The 15,271-nt window shown below is 42.4% G+C and overlaps 1 protein-coding gene across 3 annotated transcripts in view; it reads right to left on the reverse strand.

Moving 5' to 3' along the window:
- Positions 1–15,271, reverse strand: part of MAN2C1 (mannosidase alpha class 2C member 1) — a 142,416-nt gene that overhangs the window by 101,582 nt on the left and 25,563 nt on the right. For all 3 annotated transcript variants that reach the window (XM_030186778.1, XM_030186793.1, XM_030186786.1), the window contains 8 exons: positions 15,019–15,089; positions 14,219–14,396; positions 12,258–12,447; positions 10,896–11,002; positions 10,014–10,124; positions 8,675–8,767; positions 7,445–7,561; positions 1,842–1,937 (listed from right to left, as the gene is read on the reverse strand). In XM_030186778.1, coding sequence (XP_030042638.1) covers positions 1,842–1,937; positions 7,445–7,561; positions 8,675–8,767; positions 10,014–10,124; positions 10,896–11,002; positions 12,258–12,447; positions 14,219–14,396; positions 15,019–15,089 — 963 coding nt within the window. The remainder of the gene's footprint in view (positions 1–1,841; positions 1,938–7,444; positions 7,562–8,674; positions 8,768–10,013; positions 10,125–10,895; positions 11,003–12,257; positions 12,448–14,218; positions 14,397–15,018; positions 15,090–15,271) is intronic.

A 15,271-nucleotide genomic window follows, 5' to 3' on the forward strand; every position in this document is an offset into this window, starting at 1 on the left:
CATGCCCATGACCACACCCCCTTTTTGGCAGTGCACATTAGAATTTGTGTGCAGCACTATATAGAATATGCTTAGCAAGTTGTGTGCATAAATTCTAATTAAAGCCAATTAGTGTCAATAATTGCCTCTTAATTGGCAATTATCGGCACTGATTGGCTTGTTAAGATAAGTTGAGCATGCAATACAGAATACGATCTGAACTGAGAGCACAGCTCGAGTCGCACTATATAGAATCTGGAGGAAAATGTCTGCAGCTTCAATCTAGGCCTCGCATTCAAAATCTGCATGACAGTGCACAAAATCTACGGCGAGGCACCGGGATACATGACAGGCCTCATCGACCTGCTACTCAGAAACACCATAAAATCAGCACGATTGTACCTAAACCTCCACTACCCAAGCAGCAAAGGACTCAAATACAAATCCACTTATGCATCCACCTTTTCCTACCTGAGCGCACAACTGTGGAACGCACTACCAAAAGCAGTAAAAAACCACACTCGATCACTTGAATTTCCGGAAAGTACTAAAAGCAGAACTTTTCAGAACGGCATACCCCACCGACCCAATATAAAAAACCTGGACATTTGCGACACAACGTAACCAAAGATCGTAATGGACATATACTAACTCTTCCTTTCCCTAACAATGTTCTCCCCAACTGTCTTTACTATACATGTATCTCACTCTACCATAATATCACCTTGATATTATTCACACCTTGTATTTGTTCACACCGGAATCGGTCAATGCAGGGGCGTAGCCAGACAACAGATTTTGGGTGGGCCTGGGCAAGAATTGGGTGGGCACCAAGTGTTCTCCCTCCCCCCTCCAAAACAAATTATCTCAGCTGGTGGGAAAACGCTTCTTTCAATCTTGGCAGCAAGCATGCACTGAAAACTGAGCATGCACAGGTGCTGGTGTTGTGGAGAGTAGCATATTCGTTACCATCAGGGGGCAATCTTCATCTGGCAGAGCTTGAGATTCCCACCAGTTACCACTAAACATGTGCTACTGTTGGGTGGACCTGAGCCATAAATGGGTGGGCCCTGGCCCACCCAAGCCCACCTGTGGCTACGCCACTGGGTCAATGCCGATTATGGTACCATATAAGCCACATTGAGCCTGCAAAGAGATGGGAAAATGTGGGCTACAAATGCAACAAATAAATAAATAGGCAAGATTTCTCCTGCTTTATCACTATTATAGGCATCTATGTGTCTTTATTAAATAGGCTAAACTAGATGTCCTCTGAACCTATACAAACTGCTATAAAGTCCCTCTCTAAAAGGGAGCCTAGATCTCAGGACATAGGCGCATGAGCTTTGCTTACTTTATAAAGGCAATATATATACCCCATGTACTTCTATAAAATGGCCTCCCTGAAAGCTGCCACACAAAGTTACAGCTGCTCTGAGGCAGCAGTAGTGCTAGTAAGAATCCTCTGTCCTGACTTGAGAAAGGGCTTTTAGCTTCCATATGAAAGGTAATCACAAAATATATTAAGCTCAATAAAAAGGGTATCATCTCATGTGTTTATTTACTAACCTTTATTTATTAAATTTCAAGATAAAATATTAAACACAAACCTGTAATTTTGCCTCATAGACAAGTAATTATCATTACTGAGAAACCAGGATTCACAGACTTTCAATGCTACAAAATCTGTGAGCCTGACCAACTGGATTTGCAAAAGTCCTCCATTAATGGGGATATGTAAACACATGTACTTCTTTGTTGTTAATTTCTGATGTGAGGGTACGTTATACCAGTCACAACGCTCCTACGTCAGAGGAAAGACAATACACTTTACCTAGCTCACAAGGTTTAGACAAGCTCACCTCCTCCACTCGGCCTTTCATTTCATATGAATCCCCTGGTGGAAAATGGGTGAGGACCCGGGAACCATCTATGCCTTCCCAAAAGAAGGTATGGTGCTAAAAGCAAAAAATAAATAGTAATTCAAATTGAAGTAAAGACCTTTGGCACCAATTATTAAATCTTTAGCAACAAGTCCAAATAAAATATAAACAGATGGAGGATAATTTTTTAGTGGTGCATCTAGGCAGGAAAAGCACATAAGAACATGTGTTATGCCTGGTTCATAAACCTATGTGCCTTATAAAGCGACGTCCACTGAAAACTCTCAGGCTTCAGTAACTCTGTGCTTGTATGTGCTGCTAAGACCTGGCATGTGTATGCATATTTTATATAGGTAATTTTATATAGGCAGCAGAATGGGATGGGCCAAGGAGGGTGGAGCAAAGCTTGATTAGATCCTCCTTCCCCCAAAACAGGAGGATGTTCCTTTGCCCCTTTTTATCAAATATTTGCAGAAGTGTTAACTCTGTCCCCATGAACGCCTATGCATAAAAATAGGTATAATGGGCTAAATTCATTAAATAGAACTCAAAGGGCCCTGTTTACTAAGGCATGTTAGCATTTTTAATGCACCTACAATTAGCATGTGCGCTGTGTAGGCGCCTATAGGGATACTGTAGGTGCATACACTGTTAATGTGCGTTAAAAATGTTAACGCGCCTATATAGTAAACAGAGCCCAAAATTTGGTGCTAAAAAAGTTGGCACTGAACAGTATTCTATAAATGTGCATTCTGGGATCAGCACCTTTTATAGAAGAGCACATAGTGCCGTGATTCGTGCCCAACTTTGGGTGCGAGGAGTTACACCAACTGAAACGGTGTAAATCCTGGCACGCAAGTTGCATGCGGATCTGCACTATTCTAGAACAGTGCGCATTTTAAGGAAATGCCCCTGACCCGGCCATGCCCCTCCCACTCAATGTGCAATTAAACTCTGGAATTCGTTGCTAGAGAATGTGGTAAAAGCAGTTAGCTTATCAGGGTTTTAAAAAGGTTTGGATATCTTCCTAAAAGAAAAGTCCATAAGCCATTATTAAGATGGCCTTGGGAGAATCCACTGCTTATTTCTAGGATAAGCAGCATAAAATGTTTAGTACTGTTTTGAGATCTTGCCAGGTACTTGTGACCTGGATTGGCCACTGTTGGAGACAGGATACTGGGTTTGATGGGCCTTCGGTCTGTCCCAGTATGGCAATGCTTATGTTATGGCCATGCCCCTTCGCAGATCCATGCAGAAACACTTGGGTGCTGATCCATAAATGAGCGTGTAAGTTTGTTTGTGCGCGGATCTGCAGTTTCTGCTCCATTTCAGTGACATGCATCCATTAGCATGCTTTTCCTTGCCTATTATTCAGTGTCATATATAGAATTCCCCTGAATGGGAGCAATTCTATAATACGTGATAGCAATGCATTTTATAACAACACTAGGGAACCCAAGTGGCATTATACAATACTAGTTCAACCTGCCGCAACCTGCCGTGTACGCCTAACATTAATGTGCCCACAGTCACACCAGCCAGAGGGTTTATGGCTGAATCAACAGAGACATTCGAGACTATTTGAAAAGAAATGTTGTTTATTGTTACTATTGTATTTTATCTGTTTTAATTGATTTTACTTATGTTTATATTCTTCCCTGCCTAAGATTTTAGATAATTTGCTTGAAACACGCATACCCCCGGATTCTATATAGTGTGACTTAAGTTGTGCGCACAAATCCGAAAATATTCTGGATTTGCGCACGCAACTTTATTACTTAACGAGCCAATCAGCGCAGATAATTGCCACTTAAGCAATTACTGACACTAATTGACATTAATTAGAAATTAAATGCAGAACTGTCTAAGCGTATTCTGTCATGTGATGCGCATAAATTCTAAGTTGCATAGTTGAAAAGGGGGCATGGCCATGGGCGGATCATGGGTGTTTCTAAAATTTATGCGCGTGGTGATATGGTCTGTGTGTAATTTAGGCATCAGCATGTACACCAAGTTTTATTTGGCGTAACTGCCTGCGAATAAATTTAGTCATGAAGACAGGCGATCTGCGTATTCTATAAACTGCACGGAAATTTCGGTGTACTTTACAAAATAGGCCGAGGCATGTTTCGCTTTGGTGCCAATTTTTTAGATGTGATATATAGAATGTAGTCTATAATGTACAGTATTCTGTACGTTACATACATAACTGGGAGCCCCCACCATAAGTGTGCCCCCTTGCAGTTATGGGCTATCGTACTTGCGTGCGCCCTTAAACAATAGCACTTAGGGCCCTTATGCACAAAAGTGCTAGTTTTCTCTGCATTTACAGGTGCGCTAAGTGCTTAGTTATAGAATCATGTTTTCTGCGCACCTATTTTTATGCACGTATAACCCCAGGGAATTTTACGAGTGCTGACTTCAGTTCATAGAACACTGTTCTACATGCTCAAGACGCTTTAAAATTACCTCACTGAGGGGGTCTTTTACTAAGGTACGCTCACGTTTTTAGCGTGACCTAAAAATAGGCGTGTGCTAAACGTTAGAGACGCCAATGTATTCCTATGGGCATCTCTAACGTTTAGCGTGTGCCTATTTTTAGCGCGCACTAAAAACATGAGCACATCTTAGTAAAAGACCCCCTGAGGGCAATATTTGGCAGGACAGTGGCTGCAAAAAGATATACTGATAAAATATTCACCTATCTTTATGCATATATTCATATATGCAATCTACCTTTATAAGGCTAAGCTCCCTTCACTAAGTTACGATTACTGTTTCTGTGCTTAGACTTATACAGATAAGTTTCCCTAATGGCAGATGAATGGTGCCCCTATTGAGATAATTTTTAGTCCTGCCCCAGTACACCGTTAATCCCATCCAATTTTAGCTTCAAAGTTTTCAGCTGTATATCAACTGACTCAGCCAAAAGTTATGCATTCATAAGGCAGCTATTTTAATGTAAAGAAATTATCTGTGCAACTGTGGAAGTTATATGGATAAGTCCCTTTTAATACTGATCAGATAAAATCTACCTCTATGTAGCTGAGTTTAAAAAGGTTTAGACAAGTGTCTGGAGGACAGGTTCGTATTGATTATTAGTCAGATACACTTGTATATTTCCACCTCTTAACTCTAAGAAAAAATAACATGGAACAAACTTTCCTGAGGGAAACTGTTGGGTGCTTCCAAATGAACCTAGCCACTGTCAGAAAGAGGATGCTGGGCTTGATGGACCACAGGACTGATCCAGGTTCGCATTTCTTATACTGAAACTTATCTCTACCATACTGTGATGAATTCACATTAGCTGGGCTCAGACCCATAGCCAGTGGATATCCTGACACTGCTTGACACAGCTCAGGTTGTAGTCCTTAGCCTGGTGTTTCTGCTGCCCAGGATGATCAGAGCCAGTACTAAGAACATAAGAATTGCCATACTGGGTCAGATCATTAGTCCATCTAACCAGTGGCGTACTAAGGGGGGGGGGGGCGGTAGGTGCAGTCCGCCCCGGGTGCACACCGCTGGGGGGGTGTCGCGCGTCTGTCGGCAATGAGTTACTTCCTGTTCCGGGGCAGAGGGAGCAGGGAACGAGCGAAGCCGGCAGGAGCACGGCACCCCCCCCCCCCCCAGCAGGTAAAAATGCACCCGGGGGGGGGGGTGTCGTTTCGCTTGGGGGGGAGGTGTCCGTCGTTTCGCCGGGGGGTGGGGGGGTTGCTGCACCCGGGAGGGGGGGCGCATCGGCAATCCGCCCCGGGTGTCAGCCACCCTAGGAACGCCACTGCATCTAACCCAGTATCCTGCTTCTAACAGTGTCCAATCCAGGTCAGAATTCCAAAGAGTCCTCAGAAAAAGCAAGGGAAAAGAGTATCACTCCTAAATGAAAAGTTATAAAGATAAAGAGGTGTCCAAACCAAGCAAAAGTGGTAAAAATCATATAGAACTATGCAAACAAAGCTACCCAACAAAACTTTCTGGAATAAATACAGCTTGGAGGCATCATAGAGCAATTGAACTGGCTATGTGATCTCCTATCGCACAAAAAGCTATTCCAGACCTGCAGCACTTTATACATACTAATCATCTGCCACCTATGCTGAGATAGATCTTCTCATTTTTTATTTTTATAATAAGCAAGTTTATAATTAGCAACCCCAGTACTTAACTGACACCGGAACTACAAGGAGAGCATGGCGTTTCGGTTCCACAGAGCCTGCTTCTGGGTAATTTGAATCAGGTTACTGAAAAAGCTTCAAGCCGCAATGTTCAAGCGGCAACTGTCAAAAAGACACGGAGGCAGTTTGCATAGTTCTATATGAGTTTTATCACTTTTGCTTGGTTTGGACACTCCTCTTTATCTTTCTAACCTTTCTAAGAATTCCAAAGAGCAGCAAGATTCATGCTACTGATCCCAGGGACAAGCAGTGGCTTCTCCCATGTCTATCTCAATAGCAGACTACGGACTTTTCCTCCATGAACTTGTCCAAACTTCCACAGCTCATTTGTGTCACATGGAAAGAATGAAGAGCATGGGGTGAAGGCCACTGGAAGGTAGCACACAAGATTTTGGTTCTGCAGAACAGCTGACCATTTCAGCATCACTAGGGACACCAGAGCATTTATCTGTCAAGTGGCAATCACTCGCTAAAGATACCAGCGAGAACATAGGGAATACAAAGAACTTACTGGCAGTGCCAAACAATCCCATGGCACTCTCTCCAGCTGAAGACTCTTTGATTAAGTCTTATTGTTGGGAGGAGGACACAATCGGAAAATAAGTAGTTTGAATTAGCACACCTGAAATGCAATCATGGAGGAGTCAGTGGCTAGAGAAACCAAACTGATTATGCGGGCTTATAGAATGCCATGTGACTGACCGACTAGATAGTGTGAAAGTGATTACGGAGAGACAAGGGTTGAATCAAGTAACTTCCTCAAGTGAAGACCTCATACTGTCGAGGCTCTTGGATTGCAAGAATAAGACTGAAACAATTGCAGAACTTTAGAAGGTAAAGCAGTCAATTTTCTTGTAGGGTTGTGATCTATAGAGATGATTGTTAAACAGGGAAGCAGTCAAGATTTAGTAGCAACTCTGCAGACTAAGCACCAGGAAAAAGTGGACAATATGAGTTATTACAGATGGTTCCATGGGTAAACTGAAGTGAAATACACATTACGCTCCAAAAATGTATAATTAGTGAAATATTACAAAAACAGGAAGAAATAGATTTTGACACTTGCAGAGCTGAAAGCCATCTTTGCTACTCCTGTCTAGAATGAGAAGCACAAGGGGAAAAAAAAAAAACAACCTACGAACTTAGAGAGAAATGTCCAAAGGAGCAGGGTAAATAGATGGCTCTTCAAACAGAAACCAGAAAGGTCTGTTGAATACAATATTTATTGTTGTAGACACACTTTGGAGACTCATACACTCTCAGTCTCCAGTGTGTCTACAGCAATAAATATTGTGTTCAACAGACCTTTGACTCCCTGGTTTGTTTGAAGAGCCATCCATTTACCCTACTCCATTGGACGTTTCACAGAATAGGACAGCACATGACTCCTGGACCCGCATTACTTACCGGGAATGAGTTTACCAGGCTCCAGCTGAGTTTCTGAGTGAGAAATCGCTTTATGCCACTGCCACACATCAGCTGAGGCAGCTGAGCAGAGTATCCAAATGTGTCTGGTAACCAAAACTGTAATGTCAGGCAGAGAGAAGGGGAGCAGGAGAAGAGACATAAATTGTCAGAAGAAATAAACATCCTAACAGAAAAGCAGTGTGAAAGGGAGAGCCAGACAGCAAGGCAGAGGGACAAATAAAATCATAGGAAGATGAAGGCATTAAGAAGAGAGAAAGAGTCGGAGGAGGGGTGGGGTGGGGGGGGGGGGGTAGAAGAAACAAAAGAAGACATAAGTGGCACAGACACAGCCAAGGAAAAGTATGGGTAAAAACATAGGTGAGAGAGGAATTAAGGCAGACAGAAACAAGAAGGCAAAACTACTACTACTACTATTTAGCAGTTCTATAGCGCTACAAGGCGTACGCAGCGCTGCACAAACATAGAAGAAAGACAGTCCCTGCTCAAAGAGCTTACAATCTAATAGACAAAAAATAAAGTAAGCAAATCAAATCAATTAATGTGTACAGGAAGGAGGAGAGGAGGGTATGTGGAGGCGAGTGGTTACAAGTGGTTACGAGTCAAAAGCAATGTTAAAGAGGTGGGCTTTCAGTCTAGATTTAAAGATGGCCAAGGATGGGGCAAGACGTAGGGGCTCAGGAAGTTTATTCCAGGCGTAGGGTGCAGCGAGACAGAAGGCGCGAAGTCTGGAGTTGGTAGTAGTGGAGAAGGGAACAGATAAGAAGGATTTATCCATGGAGCGGAGTGCACGGGAAAGGGTGTAGGGAAGGATGAGTGTGGAGAGATACTGGGGAGCAGCAGAGTGACTACATTTATAGGTTAATAGAAGAAGTTTGAACAGGATGCAAAAGAGTAGCAAAGAGGCATAAGGGAGGGAGGAAGAAAGAAAGAAAGAAAGAAAGAAAGAAAGAAAGAAAGAAAGAAAGAGACAATGACGTTGTCATAGGTACAAGGAACAAAGACAGGAAGAGGGGAAATAAGGAGGTAGGATGAATAAAAACAATGATAATAACAGAAAAATAAAGAAAATGATTAATTGAAAATAACTACAGGAATTCAATTTAAAAAAATCAATAAAATCCTATCACCAAGTCCCACACACACAGCTACAGAGAGACAAACGCTGATGCCCACGTCCTTTCTCTGATGCAGGCAAGATAAATATTGTACCTCAGTACAGAGTTTCCCAAACTCCTGCTGAAAAAAGCGCTGTCCCTGGAGGAACTGCCGAACCATCGACTCTCCACTGGGGAGATTCCCATCCTGTAAAGAAACAGGAGCAGAAAAACACAGAACAGAGCGATCACTGACTGCATGGATCTCACAGAACTAGCGCCAGAGATACAAGCAAATCAGTATCTTTCTCTCTTAGGGCCCAGGTAAAATAGCTTGGCTGGAAATGTCCTTCTTCTTCCCAGCTAAAAGTAGATGGGGGCTTCCATAGCCCAGTCATATTTATTCAGGTTAAAAAGAGGTGCTAGCAAGGCCGTTTAGGCTGGGGAGAGAACCCACATGCACATTTGATTTTCAATGTACTATTTTTAAGGGCCCTCCTTTTCCCCTTGCCTGCCTGCACAAATAGCAGAAGTAAAGCATGCAGCAGCTTTTAACAGAAATTCTTCACAGCTCTTGATTTCTGAAAGGGAAACAGATAGCAAGTGTTCCCTTTAGAAATTTGCTATGATGTACGCAAACTAAAAGGCAAGGCAAGGCAAAAAAGTGTTCTCAAAGTTTTGAGTGGAGGAGTGGCCTAGTGGACTTTGATCCTGGGGAACTGAGAAACTGAGTTTGATTCCCACTTCAGGCACAGGCAGCTCCTTGTGACTCTGGGCAAATCACTTAACCCTCCACTGCCCCAGGTACAAATAAGTACCTGTATACAATATGTAAGCCGCATTGAGCCTACCATGAGTGGGAAAACGCAGGGTACAAATGTAACAAAAATAAATATATGCCACTTTCTTGGATGGACGTAACCTGCTTTCTTTTGCTCTGTCCTCTTGACACAGCATAGATGCAAAATACGGCCTATGTTGAGACAGGTTTTACATCCACATCAATTTGAATGGCACCACACAAAAAAACTAGTTACCCTCGGATGTTGCAGTGTATATGTTTATTTTTCAAAGATCTTATGGGTAAAAGCAGTTGTGTTTAGGAAGATACATAATGATTATAACTTATGACATGCAGCATGGATTGAACCATTTATGTCTTTCTGATCTTTGATAAGCAGTCTACCCAACTGATCCTATGGATACGAGTACAGCTTCTATTTAAGATTTATTTTTCTTGAATGTACTTAGATAGAGTTTTTTTTTTTAATGAAAACCATTTGAAGTTTTTGAATTGCTAAAAGAAAATCTTTGTTTCTGGACACTAACCTTTACAGGTTAAAAGTGCCAAAGGCACTACAAGCACCATAGGTTATTCAAAATTGTTAGATACAAACTAGGCCAGTCACAAAGGCACATGGAAAGAAACATATTCTCAGATCTTTATCCCTTACCATTTCTACCCAGGTACCACCAACAGGTATAAACTGCCCTCGCTTGACGTAGTCCTGGATCTGCAAGTACAGCCCCGGGTACCAGTTCTTTACCCACTCAAACTGCTGGGCCTGTGGAAATGAAAGGCACTTTAATGTGAACGGCAAGATTCATCAGTCTCCAATATGAGAAGGTGAAAGCCCTTTATATGATCTGGTCTTAGGTTCCAGTGTGACTGGAACCTCCCACACCAAAGATCAAAGCTGCTATGCTTCAAATTGCCGGCACCTCGAGTTGGAATACCTCGCGGGTGGTAATGCCAGTGGAGTCATGAATTATGCAATTTAGGAAACAGGTAAAATCACTCATTTTTATTCAGGCTTTTGGAGTTGCATGGTCGGAGGCTGCTCACTGTCAATTTGTTAGATGCTGTTTATGTTTGCATCTGAGCATGTATTGTTTCTGTGTCAACGATTGTGTACGTTCCTGTTATTATACACCGCCTAGGACAATTTGGATAGTACGGTTTATAAATATTAAAAAAAATAAATATAAGTACAAAGAGGAGGAAACAGTGACACATGGCCCTAACAGTTAAATTCTCATGGGATATGGAAACCACAGACTCCAAGCAAAATGGATTGTATTTTTATAAACATGGAAGTCCATGATGCTAACCCAAGAAACAGTGATTCCCAGCAGCTGGGAACAGAGATATCTGTGGGTGCTAAAAATTGTTCCTTATGTATCGCCAATGGCCCTTTGAATTGGGAACAGAGCTACATGACAGTCAGTATAATGTTTCTGACAGCCAGGAATGTCGATAGGCCAGCAGAGGTAACAGTGATGCCTTTCACAGTTAAAAGTGGGACTCAAACATATGCAGAATGAAGGTGACTTACCTGAGAACAGAGGAACTTAAAGTCGGGATTTTTCTCCATCAGGCGTATCACAGTCACCCAGCTTCGAGCACACTTCCGAATTGTTTCTTCGTATGGCCACAGCCAGGCTGCAGAAAACAGGCAAACACATTGGTGTTACTGTTTACTTTTTAACTTGCTCCTTAATAATAGTCCAGTGGGAGGGTAATTTTCAACACTGTTGGATTCCAACTCAATCCTTAAATTTGGGCCATCTTGAGGAGTGATATCATGGATGCTGATAATTCCACTTCTTGTCCTATGTGACCTGATACAAGTGCATGAAGCTTGGGCAGGGCCGAATTAAGACATAACTAACAGGATCTCCCCCAATACTTGGACCCTAGACACATGCCTAGTTTTCCTACAACTTAATCCTGCCCTGTCTAGTGCTTGGATTTTTCTCCTCCTTTTTCATACAAACGTTTTCTAACATTATTAAACCTTGTTTCAAATCAAAAAGTATGCAGCTGCCATTATGATCACATTCTTAATTTGCTTATTATTCTTGTATTATATACACTGTATTTGCATTTACCTGATTCAAGTTATCTTGATAGTAATCATTTTTGAAAATCAATAACAAAAAATCTCCAGTCTTCAGGGGTTTGTGCTACATTCATGCTTTACAGGGCATTCTTCAAATTGTCTGCACTCTTGGAGAATTGGTGCAAAGCCCTCAGTTAAAATTAAGCATGGGTATATGTGCATTCTGACACCTGTCTTGGATTCAAAGTATGTGCACCTGTTTTTACCTACAGACAGAATTTTGCTGGCTTGAAACTGCTGTCTATGCCTGTCCTTTCATTTGCTAGTCTCAGCAAGGTCCCAAGCACACCTCCTCTTCTCCCATATCAGGTCTCAGTGCACCATCTCTAAGGCATGCCCAGGCCTGACTGGCCTTGAGAGATAAGGGATCTGAACTCAGATTCCTACAGCACGCAAAACTGTGCCATAAGCCACACAGCAAGCCTCTGAATGTTTATTTCAATGGATAAGTAAGCTATTTTTTTAAATGTGATAATGCTGCTTTGACTTATTACCTGATGTTCTACATTCTGCTTAGTTATAATGTAGACAGTCAGTCGACAAGGCTTTTGAGTACAAACGACTAGACAAGAATAAAGTAAATGGATATAAGACAAATAGAAAAATGCAAGTAGGTTGGCTGTAATACCATGACCCATAGTCATACTGGGGCCAGAAAAGAAATAGCTTTCTGTAATAACCCACAATTTTTGGTTCAGAATTACTGTTTTGGAAATTAGGACCTGTAATGTCCAACAGGAGATGGTGTTTGTGGTAAAGCTACTAGGGCTTTTGGCCTGCCTGCAAACAGTATACCTGTGTCAATGTGACAATGTCCCAGAGCATGGATGAGGTGCTGGCTGTCCCCATTCTTCTGGCTGAAGAAGGAAGAAGACAGCTGACGGACTTTTGGGAAAGTTGATGGGTCTGTCACATCACACATGTTCACCATCTGATTGGCCACATACAGTGCCTGAAAGCTCCGCTGATTTTCCTCCCCGAGAAACTGCGGAACAGAAGAAGCAAATGAGATGCCAGAGTATGGCAGAGGAAGAGCATCCTGGTTCCCAAGGAGTACAAGTGTTGCATAAATCAAATATCTTAGTAAAAGCTTACCCCCCTCCCCTGTTTATTAAGCAGAGCTAGCTGCTGCCATGTGCTAATGCCAACATAGCCCATTCACTTTGAATGGGATGTGTTGGCATTGCCACGCAACTTAACAAAACAGTGGGGTTAGTAAAAGCTGAACGGCACTCAATGAAACAATCTGCCAGCAAGGAGACCCAGGATTAGCAACCTGGACAAAATAAGATACCCTGACAAGCATAATAAAAAGTCACTCAGTTTGAGCAATATCAGGTCTCTATTTGGCAGCACCCATAGGCCCTTGGCAGTTGCTTTTTTTCCTACTGGTATCCCCAAGTAGAGAAACCATTGCAGAGATTCCTGCTGCCTGTGCAGAACATCAACAAGCCAAGGGCTGGTCCAATATCCATCAGAACCCTGCTGTATCCACATGCCAGCTTCTCCCACCTTTTATAGAACTGGTTTCCTCACTTGGCACCAAGCTCAAGCAAACAGAACTTCAAAACACTAAGATGGGAATGTCTTCATCTTCCAATGAAACACTGGTGATGGAGAACATTGGAAAAAGTATGTTTCTGGGATAACGACTATTATATTAACGTACGGGAAGTGGAGGAAAATATTACTGACTGCCATGGGTCTGTGGAGGACAGTGGTTCTTAAACGTATCCATTTAAGAGGTCTGAAAAGCTCACGGATTCTAGCACAGAATATGCAAACTCTAGAATCCAAAATAAGGCGTTTTCCTTACTGCAGCATTAATGCTGGAAATACCCGTTTGTGCTTGACTTTGTTTTCTTGACTGTTCCCAATGCAATTTATATTTTGTGACTTCCAAACGGAGTTTCCAGTTTGTTTGTTTTTTTAGAGAATAATGCTGTATTGAGTCCTCAAACTGACATTTCCTGGAATCTCAGGTAAAATGAGATGGGTGAACACTGCCTTCCTCAAACGCAGCTAAAAATGTATGCACAGCTTCCATACCCCATGTATTTATAGCTGCACTAAAAAGTGTGTTTGGGTTGAGAGATTAAAATAGCATGCATGTGTGTGATTTTCAAGTGCTTGATTGCTCTTTGGCCCCTGCTTGGCCAGCTGTACAAATATCAGTACAAACTACACAGATGCATTTAGTACAAGTCTGTTGCATTAGCTAATTTTCAAAAGGAAACACTTAGGCCATCTCCTCTTAAAAATCTGAGAGAAATAATGACCCAGATTACATCCCCCCACCACATTTCCCTATGCTTATCCCATGTCCCATTCCCCCTCCCCCTCCACTACCCGTTCTCCTGTGCTCACCTACCCCTTGCTCTTACCTCCCTTCTGCCTTGCCTACCTCTACCTATCTCTTTCATTATTCTGTTATACTCTGTAATCTCTATTACTATGTAAGCAGCACTGAACCTGCTTGGAGTGGGAAAGCGCAGGGTACAAATGTAATAAAGTAATTAATTAAAAGTATCTGCATAGTTTGTATCTGCACAGGCTATTTGAAAATTGCCCTCTACACTCTTCACTGCAGCTCATTTCCTCCACCACTAGCGGCCTCTACAGCAATCATCAGAAAGAAGGATCACATTCTTTCTCAGTCAACAGTGACATTCAGGATACTGGCTGCATCCATAGAGAAGACAGAGAAAGACAAGAAAAAAATATGATGTTGGAACAGCAAACAGCAACTTTTATACCTTGGCCATGTCTAGGAGGGTTTCAAAATCCACTAACAGCTCATGCACATCTCTGTTAAAGACCACAAGCTCAGTACGTTGCAAAACAAACTTCCTGTTGGGGTCTGGGGGTGCAATCATACAGTTATTCCCAGTGCCAAAGAGTCCACTGCAGGCCATCTCCACATAGAGGGTCAGGCTGTGTGCAAAGGAAGAGAAAAAGTGAAAGTAACTAGAGGACCCTCCTTATCATATCTCTTTATTCTGATCTCAGTTTCTCTGAAGAGCAGGCACCCTAAGTTGAGCCCAAAAGAGAGAGATTTCCTGAGCTAGTGACTGAGGCATGGAGGGGCTTGACTTGACTAGAGACATACTGTAAGACCAAAAGGATTAATTTTGCTCTGTTTATTAATACGGACCTTAGTGGAGGAGTGGCCTAGAGGTTAGGGTGGTGGACTTTGGTCCTGAGGGACTGAGTTCGATTCCCACTTAACCCTCCATTGCCCCAGGTACAAATAAGTACCTGTATACAATATGTAAGCCGCATTGAGCCTGCCATGAGTGGGAAAGTGCGGGGTACAAATGTAACAAAAAAAAAGTATTCAGGGTTAGTAACTGCAAGGTTCTGTGTTAAGTATTGTGGGATAGTGACTGAGAACTGGAAAAGCAAGGCTCACTAAGCAGAAGGGGTAGTACCATCAACTTTGTTGGGCTACTGGCTGGCAAGGTTGGAGAAATCATATCATTTTCCTAGTCTTGAGTGTTGACCCATAAGCAGTTCTGTTCACATGATACCTGCACTGGTAACTGCTGCTTCTCACCTGTGAGGCTCCTGCTCCTTCAGGCTGTCTGTCAGGCTGTAACTGGTCTTCTCACCCTCTTTAGTCAACCCCTGTACTCAACAAAATACGTAGCAGAGTTAAAAAAGAAAGCTATTTATCCAAATTTCTCTCTCTAAGATGTATAGTAGCTGTGGAGGTCCTGGAGAAAAAATAGAGGCTATATAGTCTGGAACTATGAGCTTTCACTACCTGGGGATTTTTTTCCTCTCTGTTATATCACCTCCCAGTTCAC

This window comes from Microcaecilia unicolor, chromosome 1 (genome assembly GCF_901765095.1).
Source record: "Microcaecilia unicolor chromosome 1, aMicUni1.1, whole genome shotgun sequence".
NCBI lineage: Eukaryota > Metazoa > Chordata > Amphibia > Gymnophiona > Siphonopidae > Microcaecilia > Microcaecilia unicolor.